Raw genomic sequence first — 24,180 nt, 5'->3', positions numbered from 1 at the left:
AACGTAAACAAAAGAGACCAAGTGGTGCTGGGAACAAAACTACACTTAAACATAGGAAGAATAATAGCAAAACATAAACCGAGCCACTACCCCAGGCAGCGGGTAATGACAGCTGAGACAGAAAAACCAGCTGAGAAACACGGGGAGATGATTTTCATTTCTAATTTCTGGTTAATTAAGACTAGCATTAAGAGGCCACAGTGCAGAGAGAGCTGTTGGAGGTGCAGACATTATCTTAAGTATAAATCCACATTAAAACAGGCCACATCGTTGTTAAATAAGGCCCATTTCTTTCCAAACGCATCATGACACTAAAGTTTCACTCTTGTCATTTTCTGAAACTTGGCAGGCCTGCATGTAGATGATATAGGCTGCTAAGTATAATGCAATTTAACATTGCATGGATGTATATAGCCCTTTCAAATAGAGAGACAGCCATTACAGTATGATAACACATAGTTGTATACATCAAGCTTTATGGACTGAAAGGTGTTGAAAGAGAAACCTCGGCTTAATTTTTTTTTTTCTTATTTGCTTTCCTCTGGCTGGCTCGTACATGTGCACTTGGATGCTATCCGTTTTTTAAAATAAAATAGCATTTAGTTCTAACTCCAAGTCCCCTAAAACTACAAACATGGCTGACTGAGCAGAGACGCGCTCTCAATAAGCTGGAAGGGGCGAGGGGTGGAGGATGGTTAAAAAAATCCCTTTCAAAAACAGTTTTCAAAGACAGTCAGAAAGCGGCTTGAAGATGGTCTGTAAAGCAAAATGTATGTAAAATTCGGACCAAAGCACCACAATCACATACTATATAGACCACACGTTTTAAATTGTAGATTAAAAATCATAATATGACCCCTTTAAGCCAAAAGCAATCATAACCACATGCTAATGTTACACTCACATTTTAAAAGGGAACATTATCACCAGACCTATGTAAGCGTCAATATATACCTTGATGTTGCAGAAAAAAGACCATATATTTTTTTAACCGATTTCCGAACTCTAAATGGGTGAATTTTGGCGAATTAAACGCCTTTCTAATATTCGTCTCGGAGCGATGACGTCACAACGTGGCGTCACATTGGGAAGCAATCCGCCATTTTCTCAAACACCGAGTCAAATCAGCTCTGTTATTTTCCGTTTTTTCGACTGTTTTCCGTACCTTGGAGACATCATGCCTCGTCGGTGTGTTGTTGGAGGGTGTAACAACACGAACAGGGACGGATTCAAGTTGCACCAGTGGCCCAAAGATGCGAAAGTGGCAAGAAATTGGACGTTTGTTCTGCACACTTTACCGACGAAAGCTATGCTACGACAGAGATGGCAAGAATGTGTGGATATCCTGCGACACTCAAAGCAGATGCATTTCCAATGATAAAGTCAAAGAAATCTGCCGCCAGACCCCCATTGAATCTGCCGGAGTGTGTGAGCAAATCAGGGACAAAGGACCTCGCTAGCACGGCAAGCAATGGCGGCAGTTTGTTCCCGCAGACGAGCGAGCTAAACCCCCTGGATGTCTTGGCTCACATCGACCCTAGCTTCCCTGGCCTGCTGACATCAACTCCAAAACTGGACAGATTAGCTTTCAGGAAAAGAGCGCGGATGAGGGTATGTCTAACAGAATATATTAATTGATGAAAATTGGGCTGTCTGCACTCTCAAAGTGCATGTTGTTGCCAAAAGTATTTCATATGCTGTAAACCTAGTTCATAGTTGTTAGTTTCCTTTAATGCCAAACAAACTCATACCAATCGTTGGTTAGAAGGCGATCGCCGAATTCGTCCTCGCTTTCTCCCGTGTCGCTGGCTGTCGTGTCGTTTTCATCGGTTTTGCTTGCCGACGGTTCAAACCGATATGGCTCAATAGCTTCAGTTTCTTCTTCAATTTCGTTTTCGCTACCTGCCTCCACACAACAACCATCCGTTTCAATACATGCGTAATCTGTTGAATCGCTTAAGCCGCTGAAATCCGAGTTTGAATCCGAGCTAATGTCGCTATAGCTTGCTGTTCTTTCCGCCATGTTTGTTTGTATTGGCATCACTGTGTGACGTCACAGGAAAATGGACGGCTGTTTATAACGATGGTTAAAATCAGGCACTTTGAAGCTTTTTTTAGGGGTATTGCGTGATGGGTAAAATTTAGAAAAAAACTTCGAAAAATATAATAAGCCACTGGGAACTGATTTTTAATGGTTTTAACCATTCTGAAATTGTGATAATGTTCCCCTTTAACATCCATCCATCCATCTTCAACCGCTTATCCGGAATCGGATAGCGGGGACAACAGCTCCAGCAGAGACCTCCAGACTTCCCTCTCCAGAGCAACATTAGCAACTTCCTCTTGGGGGACCCCGAAGCATTCCCAGGCCAGAAAGGAGATGCAATCACCCCCATTTGGTCCTTGGCCTGCCCGGGGTCTCCTCCCAGTGGGACGTGCAAAGTTTACAACCTGGACAAGTCAGCACTTTATAAACTGTCATCCAGAAAACATATTTGAAGCCAGCGCAGCCAAACATACGTTTTTGGGTTTTTTACATTATTAAAAGTTAAATTGTTAGTTAACCTTTCTGAAAAACAACATTTTCCAGACGATATAAAAATGTCCACTGTGGAGGACACTGCTTGTCAGAAAGTAAAAGTTGAAAGACACCAAAGTGAGCATTATTGTTTTACACTGTTTACATTGTTACTTTAATGACACGTAACACATTTTTTAAATAATATTTGCATGAAACAATGGATGTGCCTGCACTATTCTTTGCACCTAAAAATTAATGTTTGTACTAATAAATATAATTAGAACATTTTCGCATTATGTTTTTGTTCAACTACAGTAGGCATGTTTATGTTAAACATTCCTGCCACTTCATTTTACACACTGTAACATTTTAAAGTATTTTATAAATTGTATTCCTTCCTCACAGTGGTATTACATTGTTGTGGTCAGTATGGAGGAGAACCTGCAGCAACTTTGAGAGCAATTGTTACAGTTTAGGGCAGACAATGAGCAGTTGCTTTGGGAGGGGGCGTCAGCTCTGGTGGTTCTTCAGGCTCCAAGTACCTCTTCAGGTCGTGTCCATTCGCTGAAAATGCAAGCCCTTCTGCCAGAGTGTGTCCTGGTCATGTTACGGGACTGCAAATGCTCTCTTTTCAAAAGAAAGGCAGGCCTGCACATAGATAAATGGATTGAGGAATTACAGGCAGCTAGGCACTTCTCTGCCATGGATGGCTCTCTTTATTTTCGACCACTTGGATGGTGAGACGAGGAGTGAGATTACATTTTGTTCAGCTGAGGAGCGGAACGATCCTGATCAGATATTGAACATCTTAAAACAACTTAATGGCTCCATTCAGCCATACGTGACCCTACAGCAGGCGTTTTTCTCTCAAAGGCAGGAAGAAGGAGAAACTTTGCAGGAGTTCTCCTTGGCCTTACTGGCTTTAGTGGATCAAGTAAAGTAAAGCGCACCGCGTGTCGGGTCCAATGCTGTGGTGCTTTTTTGTGATCAGTTCATTAAGCATGTTTTGCCATTTGACAAGAGCTAAAACTGTTTGTCTGTGACCACCCAACTGCTACTTTACTGGATGCACAGGCTGAGGCCCTCAGGTGGAAGCGGGAGGGCTCCTTGAAGCTTGTAGGGAACGTAGTTTAAGTCTTCCTTAAGTTTGTGGTCTTTAATCCAAACTTTGTGGTACTGTACGCTTGGCCCCACTGAGGCCAAAAAGCTCCACCTGGAATTGGTGAGGTGATGGAGTTTCTGAAGCACCATTGGCCTCAGTTCAACCAGCTCACCTATAATGTGGCAACATTGCAGGCTCCTAAGCAAAGTGGTAGGCAATCCCGTAGCCATAATATTTTTAAGAAAAGTTATAAGCCTGGTCATTATGCCAGAGACTGTGATGGTGCGGGAGCTCTGCCCCATGCCCGGGCTAACTCCATTTCTAGGGCCGGTTCCTATCCTGGCCGGGGCCACTTTGACTTTCTGCCTGCAGGAGATACATGGTTTCAAAGAGTCGGACTAATTGCCTAAAAAACACTTTTCACCCCTGGGCCATCAGGCTCCTGAACATTAGACACTAGTCACCTGACTCCACTGATGCCCTATTCATTCAAGTCATCAAAGAGGGGGGAGAAGTTTCATTAGTTGCAGGGGGGGGGTATTTTTTTACGGGGGGAGAAAACTATTGTTGTTTATGCACTGGGGGCGGCGTGGCGAAGTTGGTAGAGTGACCGTGCCAGCAATCGGAGGGTTGCTGGTTACTGGGGTTCAATCCCCACCTTCTACCATCCTAGTCAAGTCTGTTGTGTCCTTGGGCAAGACACTTCACCCTTGCTCCTGATGGGTGCTGGTTAGCGCCTTGCATGGCAGCTCCCGCCATCAGAGTGTGAATGGGTGAATGTGGAAATACTGTCAAAGTGCTTTGAGTACCTTGAATGTAGAAAAGCGCTATACAAGTATAACCCATTTATCATTTATTTATTTATCACTGAGGAGGGAGGAGTCCATCATAATTTTGTTGTTCACCATGCTGATCAACGACTATTGTATTCCATTATATTCTATATGAGTGGCGTAAAGGCATTGTGCTTGGTGGACACAAGTTCAAAGGTGTTCACCATAACAGATTTTATTTAGGAAAAAAGACTGCCTCCACTCCGTTCACTGGTTACAATTGCATGCAGCCAATGAGCTCGAAATTCCGTATATTAGCTACTTGGAGCTCAATTTGTTACTGTCAGGTAACGGTCAGGTAGCTATCTATCTATCTATATAGATAGATAGATAGATAGATAGATAGATAGATAGATAGATAGATAGATAGATAGATAGATAGATATTGACTTTATTAATCTCTTGGGAAGGTTCCCTCAGGGAAATAAAAATTCCAGCTGCAGGTAGCACCAAAAAAATACAGTAAAAAGCACTCAAAGATAAATAGAAAAAGAGTAACACATAAGTTACATAAAAGTGATAGGGATACTGGTAATAACGGACTGTCTGGGTGTTGGCTCATCAATCCCTGCATTGCTAGAAATTAATGTGATTTGTCGCTATTATAGAGAGCTTTTTGGTGCCTACAGCCCCTCTCTTTTTTATCTTCCTGCAGTCGAACAAGCTCTAGTCTAAATTGTTCATGCGTAATAGAAGTGCAACCACGCGGCTACTCGTAAGCCAACCACATGTATAATAGGCATTGCAAAGGTGATAGGTTCATGTTTGGTGCAGATCCCCAGTGAGATAGATACCTGCAAGTCCTTGCCCCAATCAGTTTGCCAGTCGGGCTGTCCTGTTTGAACCCCCTGAATAAAGTTTGCCAGCTGGTTTGCTGGCTTTCCCAAGTCTTGTAGATTCAGGCAAAGGCACTGTTTACATTTTTGTGGTTAACGTGGGAACAAATGATGTCTTGCACTACCTTCGGACAAGCCTGGGGGCCTTGAGCAAAGTAGAAGTGGTGCCTGCGACGGTGACTAAGGTTAACATTACCAATGTCATCATGCCACAGCAGGTAGTGGACAGCTTAGTACAGGACAAGGTGGGAGCAGTAGATTTGTCTGCACTGGATGGTGAAGAACAAGCCGATGTGAGGGTTGTATTGCAGAAATACTGCAATGTGTTTTCTGCACGTGAGGGTGACCTGAGGTGCACCAGTCCAGTTGCCTATGAGATCCCCCTGCTTGAGGATGTGCCAATTTGGCATCGCGACCGGCGCATACCACCATCTGAATAAGAGGCTGTCCAAGCTAAGGTTCCAGTGTTAGAGCAGGACATGCCAAAGACAGACTTCTGTATACCATTTGGACTTTTCAAATAGAAAAGGATGCCTTAAGGCTTGTGCAATGCCCCGGGCACATTCCAGCGTCTCATGCAGTGGATGTTTGAGGAACTGGGCCCTCATGTACAAAGAGTTGCGTGGCTTTCCTACTAAATATGGAAAAATTGCCCAGAAAAATGCATTCACCAGTAAAAAGTCAGATGTATGAAAGTGTTCACACGCACACATCCAAGCACAGTTCTTTGTTACATCGCAATCTATCAAAATATATTGTTCAGATGTCTCTGATGTGCAAATCAATCACTCTGAGGAGTAAAAGTTGGCACTTTTTTATGTGTAATGTTACCCAGCATCACTTATGTGTGTAGCTAAAGTATCCACAGCCTGTTGAAATGTGCATACGCCAACTATGAAGTTGCAGTGAGCCAGCGCATATTTCAACATCAACGTCAGTTTTGATACATCGCATCTTTGTCGTGAAAAAGGGCGTACGGTTGTTTTTTGTGCGTATGCAAGCTTTGTACATGAGGCCCCAGCAATGTCAGTCATTTCTGCTGTATCTTGAAGATATTGTTGTCTTCTACATCTGTCATGCAGCACATGGAGTCGCTGGAACTAATGTTGGGTCGCCTGTTGGAAAATAAGTGTATATTGTACACTGATATCAGCCAAGTTTGGGGGCGTGGAACAGAGGTTGGTTGTCGGCACAATTTGTTAATTAGATTTTGAGATTAAATATCGATGCAGTTGCAGCAATAGCAATGCTGACACTCTGTCTAGGCAGTATGTGACTACATCAGATGTAGCCACTAACATACTGCCAGTAACTCCGTGCCACTGGCCCTTCAGCAGGGGGTATGCCCATCCATCGCAGCGCAGTTCCTGATTTCTGCCCCAGCAGGTAATTATTTGGGTGACATTGATGCTTTGCAGGGGGCCTTTGAAGACAATTGTTGTTATTTTTGCAGGAGAGCAGTACAGCCAACTCCAACAGAGTGTTGTAGTCATTCCAAACCCAGGTTGATCTTACTCCAGCAATATGGCTGTTTCGTCTCAAGGGATAAAGTGTTGTATCGCCATCTCGCCGGCCTGACGATGGGGAAGAAATCTTTCAGGTACTTTTACCAGCTTAATTGAAGGAGCAGACCCTGGAAAAGCTGCACCAAGAACAAGAGCCATCAGGGCATTGAAAGGACCATTGAACTGGTGTGCCAACGATGCTACTGACCTGGGATGTCTTTGGCTATTAAATGGTCGGTGCAGGAGTGTGAACGATGCCAAGGTGGAAAAGACCCATTCCCCATAGCTATAGGGGCCATCTGCTTGCTGTGAAGCTAAATGAAATCTTGGCTATTGATTTTACTATTTTGTAACCATCTGGTAGTGGGATTGAGAACGTACTGACAACGACGGACATGCTTACCAAATATCTGTACAATGGCTGTCCCAATCCGGGATCAAAGGGCTTCTACTGCTGAAGTCTTGACTAGCAACTGCTTTTTTCAAATTTGGGCTTCCGAGTCGCATTCATTCTGACCAGGGTAGAAGCTTTGAAAGTGCACTGCTTAACCTATTATGTCAACAATATGGTAATGAAACATCTAGGACTACCCCTTACCACCTGGCTGGTAGGGTCTAGCATATTCGCTTAAGAAAAAAAAAAAACTATCAAACTTACAGTTTTCCTTCATGATCTTGCCTGACCCTTTTTGGTTTAGTGTTGTGCATTAAGTGTGTTTGCTGTTTTCTTTCTGCCCAACACTCGTATTTTGGTTCCTCTTCCTGTGTTTGGTTTGCCTCACATTACCCTACACCTACTCTTAATGAGGGCACTCACACGCTGCTGATCACTAAATAGTAGCATTTGTTGTTGAATGTTTGTGGTGTGCCTTTTGGTGATACATGTATATTAATTAAACAATTAATAAACTCAATAACTTTGCTGTCATCAATAAATTGCCATGTTTGTTTTCTTTGTCTCTTGCTTTCTAACAGGGTAAAAGAGTTCACTCTGTGCATCGCTCTCAGCACCTCGGTGCGTCTGTTCAAGAGCAGAATAAAATTAACGCAGTGAACCCTCTTGCCAAGTCATCCACACAATTAGTCTTGATGAGTGGATTTGGGACCGCTAGCTTACACACAGTGAATCCACCGATTTGTTGTTGGTGAGCAAGACTAAGTAATAAAAATCTGAAGGAAAAAGATGATGGTCATTGGGACTATTTCGGGTAAAATGAGCCCATCAACGCAGACAAACAAACAAATATGTCGAATTTGTTTTTAAAAGTGATGGCAACAAAAAACGAACCAAAACGAACACCCAACCCAATTAGGGAAAAAAACGTTTTAGATTTATTGAAGTAAATGTTTTGCCAACCAAAATTAGGGCTCAATGTTATTTTTATTGTTTTCTTACTTATTTAGGAAAATCAAAAGTGCTTGACCTTCCAATAACAATGGTAAAAAAACAAAAGCAAAATAAAAGTTTATTGCATTTGAAAGGAATATTTGCATTATTATTATTGTATACAGTATGATGATTACATTAGTGCTTAAGTTTGGTGTCAAAATTGTCAAGACGTGGACTTTGACGTGGTTTGTTTTCCCATGGTGCAAATGATTTGGACCGGACATGGCGTGAAGTTAAATACATGATTAAATAATAGATTATAAAAAGTATAAACAAAAGGCGCGCACAAGGCGGGGAACAAACTTGGCTAATAAAACAAAACTCGCACAAAGGCAGAACTATTGAAAAAAGAAACAAACAAAAGGTGCGCACAGCGGAGGTACAAAACAGTGGCTTGAATAAACAAACAACTTACGTGGTAAGAAAAGAGCAGCATGAACTATGACCTGGACAGAGTAAGCAGCGTGTCAAGAGTGCAGAGCATGAATGTGATGTCGCCAGGCCGACCAACAGAAAATGACAGGCTTAAATAGTCATGGGGTGATTGAAAACAGGTGCGTGAGTTCAAATGAATCAGGTGCGTGAGTCGTGAGGACAAGTGAACTGATTGGTAGTCATGGAAACAAAACAGGGAGTGAAAAAACAGAGACTGACAGAGTGCAAAAACCAAACAGAACATAGCCAAACTAAACATGATCACCAAGACATGACAAAAATAATGCTGAGAATATCACTTATCGGCAATATCGTCCAGCAAAATGTGTTATAGGTTCAGGCCAATAGGTTACATTGTTTTTACATTAATATTTGCAGTATTATTATTGTAGACAGTACGATGATCATTAGTGATTAATTTGGTGTCAAAATAATGCTGACTACATTATTTATCGCCTAAATTGTCGAGGAAAGTTTGCTAGGTCCAGGCCTATAGGTTCTATGCGTTCACTGCTTTTTCTGTGCAAGCGGTGGACTTTATTTCATGTGCATAGTGTGCTGCTAAAGGATGAGAGCACCAGTGAACGCATAAATCATGAAAAGCAGCAAACAACGAAACATGAGAGGAGAGACTTTAAGGGTGGTCAGACATGGCGGAATATTTCTCCATCCGTTCGTTTTAAAATGAGCGGTTTCAAGCCTGTGCCTCACAATACAAAGGTCCTGGGTTCGATCCCCGGGCTCGAGATCTTTCTGTGTGGAGTTTGCATGTTCTCCCCGTGACTGCGTGGGTTTCCTCCGGGTACTCCGGCTTCCTCCCACCTCCAAAGAAATGCACCTGGGGATAGGTTGATTGGCAACACTAAATGGGCCCTAGTGTGTGAATGTGAGTGTAAATGTTGTCTGTCTATCTGTGTTGGCCCTGTGATGAGGTGGCGACTTGTCCAGGGTGTACCCCGCCTACCGCCCAAATGCAGCTGAGATAGGCTCCAGCACTCCCCGCGACCCCGAAAGGGACAAGCGGTAGAAATGGATGGATGGATGGTTTCAAGCATCAAAGCTTGAAGCCAAAGCTAAGCAGTGCACATTACGTCCCTCATGATCAACTTGGCCTTTGTAGCTTGTTGATGCAGCATGGACACACTCTACTGGCACAATACGATCTGGAGGTGACAGCGCTGATACAAGCTCAGCTTGTGTGTGTGTGTGTGTGTGTGTGTGTGTGTGTGTGTGTGTGTGTGTGTGTGTGTGTGTGTGTGTGTGTGTGTGTGTGTTTGTTGGCGGGATCACAAGCCGCAATGTTAGCAAATATTTAATGAACATCACACTGAAGCGCAGCTCGTTCGTCTCACGTGCGCTTCATTCATATGTCAGCCAAAGACCAATGTTGATCCTGCATCATGGCAGTGGAGATTTCCAAGAGAGCCAGCGGGATGTGTCACGGAAGACTTCACGGATGACAGCGAAGGACTCCAATGGAATAATGCAGCTTTTTTTTCCCCTTTTGAATTGATTTAGCTTTTAAAACCCAGGGTGCCGCACATTTGCCTTTTGGCAAGCAGTCCAGATGGTGGTAATGTGGAGCGCTGAGAAATAGAGAGGGAGGATGAAAGGGATGACGTGTGAGCGACAGCAGGTGGACAAGGACGCGTCGCTCCAATGTCTACCTGCTTCACCCACAAGGGAAGATTGGTGCCACGCAACAGCTTTTCAAACAGCAAGGAGAAGTTTGAGCAATTCAGGAAGACTTCTACTGACAATGTTGTTCTGTCTGCGTAGAAAAAGGATGGATGAATGCTGCCTAAATGGGCAGCCAGATAGGCCACAATGGAAGAGACCAAAATTTGGTGCCTTTTGTGACTGGCAAAGTTAGCAAGTTATTACAAAACGTAACTTTTGGGCGTTTTGTTTTGTCATCAACTTGCTTTACTGCACGTTTAGTTTCTATTTATTATTATTATTATTATTATTATTATTTAGTCAGAATGTGAATCTTAAAACAACTTATGATACCCTTTGATTCCGACTATTGGGGTGACAATTTGATACAGAATTGATAATAATTTAAACTGACATACTGTACATATACATTCACTGTACAAACACATACACATTCTGTACATATACAAGTACATCTGCATACATACACTCATGCACATAATCACGTTTCATCAAACATATATTAACGTTGTTGCCCTAGAGTAAACTGGGTATAACACATGGCACACTGACAAAGCTTAACCTATTGTTACTATAACAATCTACAAGGTTAATGTAGGTTGCTTCTCTTTCTTCCCCTACATTTTTCTGCATTCTTTCGTGTCTCAAGTTATCATTACGTATATGTATTGTTGCATTTGAACAACTGTATTGTTGATAATAAAGGTAAATTATTGGTATTGTTCATTATCAATAGTGCTATTTCTATTGGTATTTGTATTGATCCATTTGTAGTGTAATAATGCTCATTGTCATTTCTGTATTATTTTTTATTTTTGCTAACTGCTTATTTGCTATCACTTTTACCATCATATTTGTACATGTTGTATTTGCTGATGTTGCTCTATTGTTGTTGTTGTGTTTGCTGTTGTTGTTTTTGTCTCTCTGTCTAATCCCCCTCTTGTCCCCACAATTTCCCCCTCCGTCTTCTTTTTTTTCTCTTTCTATCCCCTCCTGCTCCGGCCCGGCTGCACCAAATGATAATATAAATACATTTAATAAAGTCAAATACAAATAAGGCAACAAGAGAAGTATCCTACACTTCTCTTTTGTAAAGTAAATCTGAACAGCCGATATGGGCATCTACATCAACTATATGATTTTCCTGAGAAGCTGGACTGGACAAAAAAATAAAAAATAAATAAATAAATATATATATATATATATATATATATATATATATATATATATATATATATATATATATATATATATATATATATATATATAATAAAAAATAAATAAATAAAAAATAAAAACAATAATTTAAACTGATTCTCGCAATATGTTATTTGGTATAAAAAAAAGAGGTTAGAGTTTAGAAAAGGTCCTCTTGGCTGCTGATGAATTCCGTATGTGGGCAGCAAGTAAGCAAGAAATCGACTAAAATGCATATTTTTAAAATCAATGCTTAAAAAATGTATATAGATAAATATACGAAGGGGACATGCGGTAGAAAATGGATGGATGGATACTATATTGATAGAAATACATATAAAAATAATATGATATATATATATACAGTATATATATATATATATATATATATATATATATATATATATATATATATATATATATATATATATATATATATACATTAGGGTTGTCTTGGTACCAAAATGTATTTCGGTACTTTTAGGTGACCAAAACAAAAAATACCATTATCTTTATTTTAACAGATAATCTTATGATACATTAAACATATGTTACTTATTGCAATCAATGAAACAAATATGCATTAAATAGGATAATAAACATACTAGACAACTTCTCTTTTAGTAGTACGTAAGCAGACAGGTTACAAAGGCTCCTAATTTGGCTGCTAAAATATGCAGTAACATATTGTTTCAATTCCCATTCTATTATTTTGTCAAAACTTTAGTCAGAAAAAGGAATACTAATCTTCTTGTTCATTTACTGTTGATATCTGCTTACTTTCTGTTTTAACAGGTACTATCTCCACTTCTGTTCAAATGTAATAAGCACTTATTCTTATGTTGATTGAATACTTTACATACGTTTAGGCTGATACGACACATTTTGGTATCAGTCCAATACTAAAATCAGTCCACGATAGATAGATGGCTAGATGGATAGATAGATAGATAGATAGATAGATAGATAGATAGATAGATAGATAGATAGATAGATAGATAGATAGATAGATAGATAGATAGATAGATAGAACAAAATACCCATATTAATTAGGGGTGCAGCCATCTATTAGTTTGGTAATCTATCAATTAGTTTGTTAAATTTTTCAAATAATCAGAAAAAAACACTTTATAGCCCCAGTACATATTTCAGGGAAAATAGTTGAAAAAACCTCGCCATGACCTTCATTCTTTTTTCTTTTCTTTTTTTAAATAAATGCACAATATGTACTTTGAAATTGCACTATTAACAAGTGCGCAGTAATAAAAATAAAAACACATGTCACGTCACACACACATCATCACACTCATGTGCGCTTTATTGCAGCGGCATTGCAGAAACTATGTCCGCATATAATAAGTTCAGGGTATTCCATGTGGTCCGGATTTTATACATTTTTATTACCGTGGTTACACTCATTAAATGATTAATTGAAGCAACATAATATAAATCAAAGTTTTTGTCTAATCAAATTAATCATTATCCCTATTTATTATTTAGTATGTACTTTGATTCTATTACAGTCAGCTTGTGCATATTCATGTGAAAATCTCTTTGTGTTCTGACTTTGTTCTTTTCATTTAACAAGAAGAGAAATCAAAAGGTAGATTTTCAAGGTGAAATTGAATGCGGTAGACAACTTTTTAATTGGGTAAAAAAAATGCTGTTGGAAAGTGAATGGAGTGAGGTTCCCCAAAGTTAGCAGATCAAAGTCGTATTCAAAGCCGCTAACTATTCAAGTAGTACCTCAGGTTTTGTCAGTATCTGTTCCAAAAGATCTGACAAACAACAAAACGTACAAAAAGCAAAGCAATTTTTAATCTAAAAAATATTGTAGATCTAAATCATTTGTTACAGATGACCAAAAAACATCTTATAAAGAATAATTGTAGTTGAACAATGCCACTTCACTTACTATACTACAGTATCAGTGCATTGCAGATTTTAGATTTGAGTACCCATTAAAGTTTCATGTTGAAATAACGTGGATGATGTGTTTTAAGAGAATAGGAAGTGTTTACAAAAGTGTGTGAAAGCTGTGTGAAGGGCTTATAAAGACATTAAATACATATAATTATGGTGTCAAAACTGTCAAAATGAACGCACTGATTCAATATGCATGCACAAAGATTCTCTTTGCGTGTGACGATCTGTCACTTCATTTCTGTTTGTGTTTCCTTGTTTTGTTATTTATTCCCTATCAGTGCTCTTATTTTGGTTCAATTTCCTGCTTGTCCCGCTGAGCGCTGTTTTCCCCTCACCTGCTGCTGATTGGCAGCCGGGCCACACCTGGTGCTAAGCAGCGGGCTTCTAGTTAGAGTGTCCGCCCCGAGATCGGTAGGTCGTGAGTTCAAACCCCGGCCGAGTCATACCAAAGACTATAAAAATGGGACCCATTACTTCCCTGCTTGGCACTCAGCATCAAGGGTTGGAATTGGGGGTTAAATCACCAAAATGATTCCCGAGCGCGGCCACCGCTGCTGCTCACTGCTCCCCTCACCTCCCATGGGGTGGATCTAGGGGATGTGTCAAATGCAGAGGGTGACTTCACCACACCTAGTGTGTGTGTGACTATCAGTGGTACTTTAACTTTAACTTTATTTATGTCTGCCTCGCCTGCCCCCCACGGCTCGAGGATTGCTTATGTTTTGAGAACCGTTGTATGCACGACTGCTTCCTTCACTGTTTAAATACATTAAAATCATCTTACCTGATCTACACTCTCCTGGTTCCTGCATCTTTTTTTTCCAACTGTACACAATAGCCAAGATCAAGTCTTTCCTCTCCCCCAGTGACCTACGGAGTGTCGTGTTAATGCTCATCTTCTCCAGACTGGACTATTGCAATGCCCTCTATGCTGGGGTCACCGACAAGACTATCCATAGCATGCAGCTAGTACAAAATGCAGCTGCCAGGCTGGTGACAGGCACAAAAATGAGGGAAGACATTTCTCCCATCCAGCCCTTCACTGGCTCCAAGTGAAGCACAGAGTGAAATTTAAGATCCTCACGTATGTCTTCAAAGCGCTCAATGGTCTCGCCCCAGCTTACGTTTGTACATCAAAGATCTCCTGGACCAACCTACCAGCTCCAGGCTTGGTCGTTGCCTTAGATCTGACAACCAGATGACCCTGAAGGTCCCACGGTCAAACCTAGTGACAAAGGGAGACCGTGCTTTCTCAGTGATGGCACCTGGGCTATAGAATAAGCTCCCTCTGAATGTCAAGTCCGCCACCACTCTGGACTCTTTTAGAGCACAACTCACCTCTTTGCCGCAGATGATTTTTGATTTATGTGTTCATCGAGTGTCTTAAATGTTTGTTCTAGATTCCTTTGTGTGTCTCAGTCTATGTTTCTGTTTTTTTGTTGTTTCTCTACTCGGGTTGCGTAGATGCACGTTTAGTGCTGATGTAACACTTGGTTGGGGGGCGCATAATAAATGAAAATAACATAACATAACATAACATAACATAACATAACTGTGGGGGGGGGTGTGGCCTGCAGACCTGCAGTGAAGCGGGGTGTGTCAGGATCGGCTTTGAGATTAGTGACAGGTGCATGGATGACACAACTGTGAGTGTTTGTCTGATCACCTGTTGCTCTGTTAAAGGCAGCAGTCGGGAAGGAGAGGGGGTGGTTGATGGTGGAGAATGAGCGAGAGCGAGAGAGACTTTAACATGGCTGAAAAGCACAAGAAGGACAACTTATTGAAAAATAAATCATTGTTCACAAAGATGAACACGGCTGTCATGTCCGTCATTGGTGGTCCAGAGAACCCGGAGGAGCAAGATCTCTACAATAACATCTTGGGGTCACTACAACTGCGGCCATGCGAGTTTGCAACATTGCGCTTGATATATCTTGTGGGCATTGAATACACGGCCCGGCAACTCCCCTCCTTTCTCTGCGTTCATCATCGTCTTCCCCAATGAGAGTCTTCAATAAAGTGATGTTCATCATTTATATGTATTTCATTTGTTTACTCCATGTACATTGTTCCATTGATTAATTGCGGGGCGCTGTACACGCTGTGTGTTTCTCTAGTTCACTTTGGGAGTATTTGTTTTGTCATAGTGGTCGTATGAATTTGAATGTGAAATTTCAGCCAGGGCCAGCCCTTGGCATAAACACTCTATGCAGTTGTTTAGGGCCACAATATCTTGTGGGGACCACATGATCCTGGCAGCCTGCGGTAGCTTATCATCACCGTCTGCAGGTGTTTGCTTGTTCTATTTTTATGGACTGAATAACCTAATGGCTACAATTATAGTTTTTTTTTTCTGTTAAACTTCTATTACACGGTGACTCAACATGTCCCTTGCAAAAGTTTTAGTGCAGTTAAGCAGCATAGCGGTCGTGTCCATTCAAAAGCCCTTACAGCTATTTTATGATTGCTCTTAAAGGTCATCATCATGACAGATATGCCGCCCTATTTCTAAGCAACATAGCAGGTTTAATTTATTTCAAATAAATTAATTGAACATGTTGCACAACATTAAATAAAGTTTAGTTAGTTAAAGTATTGCATTATTGCATGAGATGGAAATTAGCTATTTAGCTATAATCTGGTACAGAACATATCTGTCTTTTAGCTTAATGTTTCTGTGCATTGTCCCTAGATTTGAGAAACACCTTGCGGTGCAGCTTGGACACATCTTCAGTAAAGAACCGAGGTTCATTGGGTGTTTCGGGTCTTTGATCTCTATACACCCTCGCCCGGGCGACCCAACCGGGGCTGATCAGGCCCCGGCTTGTGTCCAAGCAGCGTACTACTCCATCCATCTCCCCTCTTGATCCACAACCACCTTGAAGCTTTTTCAGCAGCCTCGCTGATATTTCTGGTGGCTTTTCTCTCCAGCAACCCTCTGATTCCAAGAAGTCTGAATGCTCGATGCACAGATTGCCCTAGAAAACCCCTGCTGCCCACTTCTATAGGCTCACAGGGGGCCCTACAGCCGCTCTCTCTGCATGCCTGGACCAGCTCAAGGTATTTGGCCTTCTTTCGCTCATGGGCCTCCTCCATCCGGTCTTCCCAGGGGACTGTAAGTTCCAGCAGCACAACATGCTTTGTTGAGTCAAAAGTTAACACAAGGTCTGGCCTCAGGGATGTCCTTGATATGCGCTCTGGAAACGTCAGCTGTCTGCCGATATCCACCTGAAGCTGCCAGTCACGGGCTGTGGCTAGCAGTCCGGTTGGGGCCTTATATCCTGCCTGTGGTTTGTCCCCTGCCTTGACGAAGGAGATGTTATGCCTGACTGGGAGCTGGTGTTTGTTCTGCTGGATTCCTAGGCTGCAGTCAGCCATAAAATGTTACAGTAATAATATTAAATATTGAAATGGGGCAAAAAACTAAATCATGTTTAGGGCCACAAATAGCACAGAGCTTTTTGTTCCACCTTTCCTTTTAGTCCTGTAGCTCCATGTTGAATTTTTTAAGTATGAAATGACGTCACAATTTGATTTCAGGATAAAAATGAATGCAATGACAGCATATTGATTATAAATTTGTTCATTTAACTGACCACCAATCTAAGAAAAATCTATTTAAGTGTCCTTTCCAAGACGTATTATTAGAAGCTTCTGACTAGAAGGTTTCAGATTGAAGAAGCCTTTTCTCCAAGTCAATTTGGTCCTGTCTGCAGCCGCCAAGCAGACGGACACTTACAGTTCTTGTTGGAAAAAAAAATAAATCTAGTAAATGAATCTCAGGCAGGCAGTGGATGTATTATCTGCACTGGACAGAAGCAGCATCGACATTGAGTGAAGAGTTTCATTCAGCCGCACTTTTTTTTCTTTCCTTTCCTTTGCTTTCTGTTCGTCTTTTCAATTGACTTGTCAATCTCAGGCCTAAGACGTGACCAAGAGCAGCGTTCGTATGCAAGCAGCCAATTTGGGCTGTCCGGGAAAATCCACAGCCAACGCGCTAATTACCAGCATGATGCTGAAGAGCCTCATGCAGACGTTCTTGTTGATGGACACAAACGGAAAAAAGCATTCACGTCACATTGTACAGTCCCGCCAGGATTTAGCAGACTCTTTTTTTGTGATTGTTGCGGCCTGAAATGCCTGAATTCACGGCATGTTTTCCAGAGAGTTGTGACAAAAATCGCCTCATTTTTAAGGCTTTTTTTTTTTTCAATACTGTTGAATCAGCTTGTGTTTTATTTCATTTGTTATCAATCTTTTACGTGTTCCTTATAACCTCAATCACAAAATGAATATGATTTGAACAAATTTTGGACAACAAATACTGTATTGATGTTTTACTCAATTTACACATAGACTTAAAAGTAGACACTAGATGGCAGCAAAAGCACATACTCAGAGCTCTTTTTCAAATTACTGAGTAGGGTAATTTGTTTATTTATTTATTAAAACCGTACTTTTAATAAATTGAGTTGCGTTTATTTCGAACATGAAGACGTTTACAATATAATACACCATAGAATTTTGTAAAATTTCTCTTTAAAACATGTCCAAAAAGGAGTAGGAAGAAGCAAAGCTTATTCAGTTTCCCACTCCAGAGCACTTAATATCACAAATGTTCACTTACTGTTTTCTTTTTGTAACACAATTTACATGTAGTGAATTATTAATACAGCAGGTCTTGTAATAGATAATTAGGTTGGTTATGGCTAACGTACTGAGATGAAGAATATCTCGTTTTCAATAAGGTTTCAAAATGTTTCTTAAACATTTTCTTTCTTTTTCTTTGTAAGAATTTTAATTTGAACAGCTTCTCAAAGTGGATCATGTACATTGTTTAACGTCTTTGCTCATTCCAAAATGTAATTCCACATACTGATATGCTAAAGGTTTTAAGGGTTGTACATGCATACACACATTTTAAGTTCGTTTTTCCACTAAGGTTAGATTGCTTTTGTCTTATTTTGAGAAGAGTTGTTGTAGATTCTTGGGTAGCAGATTTACAGTTGCTTTGTACATAACTGTAGCTGTTCATTGAATTTCAATATTTTTGAAAAATATGACTAATAATAATAAATAATTGTAATTACAGAAAGACACACAGTGCAGACATTCACTGTGTATGTTTTATGCTTAAAAGGTGTTTGTCCACCTTAAACACTTATTAACCCCCATTGACATTTGTGAACTGTTGAAAGCGATCTATAAAGATAATTTCAGGTAAATGATTTAAATAAAAGACGATGAGAGATTATCATCACACATCAACATCTCTAACATGTAAATGCTGCCTCCTAGCTAGATCGGCATTGCAAATGAAAATACTTTCTTAATTGTCTTATAAATATATACAGGCATGTAAACTAGGAAGAACACATTTATATACTACATTGCCCAGAAGGCTGAGAGCGGTAGACAGGAACAGGAAGTATGCTTGAGACACGCGGGAGAACAACAGTTGTGCCGTTTGAAAAGTAAAGAGTTAATATATCGTTACACGTTGTTGTTCCTGCTTTACACACAAGAAATACGATTTGATTTGACGATAGACGAGCGTGTGTGAGCCATACTTGCCAACACTGCTGAATTTTCAACAAGCACGCCCCCTCCAGGTCCATGCGGACCTGAGTGAGGACAGCCTGTCGTCACGTCCGCTTTTTCTCCATATAAACAGCGTGCCGGCCCAGTCACGTCATAACATCTACGGCTTTCGGAGAGTGCACAACTGCGCACACAACAAGAAGGAGACGAAGCAGATGAACGAAGAAGGGACAGTCATGGCGACGACGAGTGACAGAGAATAGAACGAGGATGGACAATTCAACCCTAAACTCACTCCTCTCCTGCAAATGAATTTTCACAGATGCTGCCCATACCTATGCTCCTTCAAAGGCTGTGCTACTGGCTGCAAAGTATTGCACTTTCAAATACAACAATGAGTAGAGGAGTGTTATGTGTGTGTGTAGGGCTGGGCGATATATCGCGGGTTTGTCTCTGTGCGATATAGAAAATGACTAAATCGTAATATTCGAGTATACGTTCTCACGCAGTTGCTTTTAGCTGCTCGCATTACACTACAGGCTCTCCTCGCTCTTTCCTGTGTCTCCTTCTCACAGACAGACAAGCGCACCTTCTTACACACGTCACATACTGTCACGTCATACGTCACATACGTATACGCCTTCGCGCAGCAAAGAGGTAGCAGCATGGGTAATGTTAGCTGTGATGCTAGCGGAGTGGTGCGAGTGGTAATACGAGAGAGAGAAGGTGCGAATCTGTTAACAAATGAAGGAATAATTAATTCCCCCAAAAAACAGCAGGAGGTCTATCGTCTGGCGGTGGTTTGGCTTCAAGTGGGAATATGTCGAACAGACAACCGTAATTTGTCAAGTGTGGGGCAAAAGCGTTGCTATAAAAAGTAGCATTACTGCTAATATGTAGCATCATTTGAAAAGTCACCTGCTCGAGAATGAAGAGTGCTTACTCCGCATGTCAACATCTCCGTTCGGTGCCACATGCCCGCACCATGAAAATGCAGAGGCAAACATTTCCAGATCAACACCGTATGAAAAAAATAGTGTTTTTTTTTAGTTGTGATTTCCTTCTCTGCATTAAAGTTTTAAAGTAGCATATATTAATGCAGTATGAAGAATAATATTTTAATGTAGACACATAGAATCATCATACTGCTGTGATTATATGTATCAAGTGTTCATTCAAGGCTAAGGCAAAATATCGAGATATATATCGTGTATCGCGATATGGCCTTAAAATATGGCTATATTTAAAAAAAGCCATATCGTCCAGCCCTATGTGTGTGTATATGTGTAAATACATGAACACTGAAATTCAACTATTTATTTTATATATATATATATATATATATATATATATATATATATATATACATATATATACATATATATACATATATATACACAGGTATATATATGAAATACGTGAATTTCAGTGAATTGTTGCTATAAATATACTTCCCCCCAACCCCGCCCCCAATCTCCCGAATTCAGAGGTCTCAAGGTTGGCAAGTATGGTGTGAGCACCACTCAGTGACACATTTGATCCACCAAAATGTGCAGGGAAGTTGTGGGAATTTGACAAAATTGCGAGGCCATTTATATTTCGCCAGATTTGGTTGAATTTGCGTGAATTGACGCGATCACAACATTGCATAGTCCTGGAGGGATTGATTTCAAAGGATGCAGTGGTGGAACATGGTACTACATGGTTGTGTCCCAAATCCTTAAAGTTAAAGTTAAAGTACCACTGATAGTCACAGACACACTAGGTGTGGTGAAATTACCCTCTGCATTTGACCCATCCCCTTGTTGCAAGCCCTGGGAGCTGAGGGGAGCGGTGAGCAGCAGCGGTGGCTGCGCTCGGGAATCATTGTGGTGATTTAGCCCCCAATTCCAACCCTTGATGCTGTGTTTTGCAGAACTCACAACTGTCTGATGACTGTTAGAAATTCCATTGAAAATTCCAATAATTTAGGATCCATTCATACTCACAACTTAACGACAAAAATCAACAAACTTCCAATACAACTTTTCCTTTAAGAGTTTGATTGGACACGTGTTACCGGGTAGATTTCATGGATAACAATTACAACTGTTTCAAAGGCCAATTGAAAAAAAAAGCAAAAAAAAGCATATGCCAGTCACACGCATTAAATTATTTAAAACAATACACAAACATGGAAGTGACAGCAATGTGCCCGTCGAGTGGGAGCAATTAATATGTATTAAATATAAAACATGTATATAAACATTGAACATACAAATACAGTGGACATAAGGAAAGTATGTTATTATTAATAAATGTATTTAACTAAACTAACATTAGATTAGATTTAGACTTTATAAATACCCTGTGCAGTGTTCTCTTAAGAAATTTAAAGTTCCAGTAGCAGCAACACGACACACAGTACACAAGAAAGTGGCTATAATAATGTTCGAACATCAAGTTTTTCCATTATCATTACATTTTTAAAGGACAAATAAAATGATTAATCTGAATTAATGATCACAGACACTGGTCCTAGTATTAGGGACACCCGCACAACAATACAGGCGCTACGCCACACATTCTGCCTGTATAAAAGGTAACAATGACTCCTTACCTGTCACGTGAAAGGTGCACCTCCCCGCCCCGGCCTCGTTGATGACGTTGCAGGTGTACTCGCCCCATCCGTCACGGTTCAGACTGCGGATGGTGTACTCTGTGTCGTCCCGCTGGGCGTCAAAGGCACCGGCGTGAAGCAGCCGGTTGGACAGCAGCCACTCGAATCGCAGCACGCGGGACGGGTGCGCCCGCAGCACCCGACAGGTCATCACCACGGGCCGCCCTAGACCCTGGCGCATCTCCGTGTGCACCGGCTCCACTGTGGGGGGGTCTGTGTAGCAAACAGAGTTGACATTTATTCCTAGTTCCCCCATCAGCGGGAACAAATGATTGTTTTTCAAAAAGGTTAACAAGTCTTAATGGAATAGACTGCTACTTGGCACAGGCTGCACCTGATGGTGTTGGACACATTTTGCATAAGTACTACCCAAATATATAAATTATTACTGCCATCAATTTTTATATTTTACAATATTTCAAATGCTATCTTAGTTTTACAGCACCACTCAGTAGGTGTGTCCCAATCCAATTTTGAAATTTGATATCAGTCTGATATCAGAAACAAACTAATAAGGAATTATACTGCAGTGGTTCTCAAATGGGGGTACGCGTACCACTGGGGGTACTTGAAGGTATGCCAAGGGGTATGTGAGATTTTTTTTTAAATATTCTAAAAATAGCAAAAATTCAAAAATCCTTTATAAATATAAATAAAAACCTATCTTTTTTTCCAAATAGTTCAAGAAAGACCACTACAAATGAGCAATATTTTGCACTGTTACACAATTTAATAGATCAGAAACTGATGACATAGTGCTGTATTTTACTTCTTTATCTCTTTTTTTCAACCAAAAATGCTTTGCACTGATTAGGGGGTACTTGAATTAAAAAAAAATTCACAGGGGGTACATCACTGAAAAAAGGTTGAGAACCACTGTTATACTGGGTTGCATGTACAATATCCGATAAAAGCAGTCCTGCAGCGTGGACAGACAGTTAACATCTAAATGTCTTCTAATAAGCACACAAGGTTGGTCTTTTCTTTCATTTTAGTGAAGTAATCAACAAAATATAAACATGGTAAGCTATAGGCTACTAGGGGTCAGCAGCTACACAACAGCTAAGCACACAATAGCACTTAGACATATATAATAGGTGTCTTTATTAAAGAATAGTGGAGTCTAGAACAGCACATTTTTCAATATAAACAAGTATCAAATAGTTACAGTTTCATATTGTTTACACATACAAAGTCTTCAAGGCAGAAAAGTATAAAAAAAGTATTCAATAAAAAACGTGTTCGCATAATTGCTCTTACTGGGTTATGCACATAACTTAATGAACTATTGTAGCCACTGAGTGTTGCAAATAAAAAACAATTATCACTTCACTTCAACTTAAAGGGGTCATATTATGTTATTTTTTTTTACATTTAAAACACTTCCTTCTGGTCTAAAAAACATGTAATGGTGGTTTTTGAACCACAATTTGCACAGATTATTTTTTACAGACCATCTTCAAGTCACTTTCTGACCGTCTCTTGAGGATCTGCTGTTATGTGGGTGGTCTTATGTATGTGCCTCCACTACTACTTTGTACTATAAGTGGCAGAGGATGCATGTAAATGTACAAACCAGTTTGCCCCACAACAACAGGATAGAGAAAAGAAGGAACTCATTGACTAGAATGTCTGACAACAATGGTCAACAATGACGTTCTTCGGGTAAATCTCTACCCTATATGGAGATATCAGCTGACGTTACCAATAGGAAAAATGTCACAAATTGGGCTCGTTTGGAGGAAGAATAAAGGAAGGAATTATTGTTTTCTACAAATCTCCGCAATTCCTTCATGGTTTGATTTAACATTTTCGGGACATATGCAGATCCCAAATACACACAAACAGGTACCAATAGGTAAGAAAAATGTGTTTTGCATATTAGGTCCCTTTTAAACACAGCATAGAAATGCATCCGGAATGTAGTCACATAGATTCACTTTTCTACATTTTGTTATGTTACGTCTTTATTCCACAATTGAAAACATTATTATTTGTCCTCAAAATTCTACACACAATAGACCTTAATGACAATGTGAAAAGGATTTGTTTTATTATTTGTTAATTTATTAAAAATAAAAAAATCACACATACATAAGTATTCACAACTTTTGCTCAATACTTTGTTGATGCACCTTTGGCAGCAATTACTGCCTCAAGTCTTTTTGAATACGATGTCACAAGCTTGGCAGACCTATCTTTGGGCAGTGTCGCCCATTCCTCTTTGCAGCACCTCTCAAGGTCCATCAGGTTGGATGGGAAGCATTGGGATTCATTCATTCTCTGTACAATGCTGCATTCATCTTACTCCTGACTTCCATAGGATGCGAAATGGCTCCGGAACATCTTCGCCACCGCGACAAAATTGTTCTGTTTTTCTTTAACATCTTAAGGTCCAAGCTGTTTGTTTACATGCTATGTATATTTCTCTTTGCTATTTGGTCTTATTGGACCCTAGTTAGAATAAAAACTAAGAATCATCTTTTTATATGATGTACTTAGTCCGTAAGTAACAAACGTGTACTTCATGATATGCTAATTCTTATTTTTAAACT

At 40.2% G+C, this 24,180-nt stretch overlaps 1 protein-coding gene across 4 annotated transcripts in view; it reads right to left on the bottom strand.

Moving 5' to 3' along the window:
- Positions 1-24,180, bottom strand: part of LOC133576197 (MAM domain-containing glycosylphosphatidylinositol anchor protein 2-like) — a 494,633-nt gene that overhangs the window by 118,789 nt on the left and 351,664 nt on the right. For all 4 annotated transcript variants that reach the window (XM_061929249.1, XM_061929248.1, XM_061929251.1 and 1 more), the window contains exon 10: positions 21,566-21,838. In XM_061929249.1, the coding sequence (XP_061785233.1) occupies positions 21,566-21,838 (273 nt within the window). The remainder of the gene's footprint in view (positions 1-21,565; positions 21,839-24,180) is intronic.

The sequence above is a fragment of the Nerophis lumbriciformis genome, linkage group LG34 (assembly GCF_033978685.3).
Source record: "Nerophis lumbriciformis linkage group LG34, RoL_Nlum_v2.1, whole genome shotgun sequence".
Taxonomy (NCBI): Eukaryota; Metazoa; Chordata; class Actinopteri; order Syngnathiformes; family Syngnathidae; genus Nerophis; species Nerophis lumbriciformis.
Note: the sequence above shows the minus strand (reverse complement) of the source record. Positions and strands in the feature narration are given on the sequence as shown.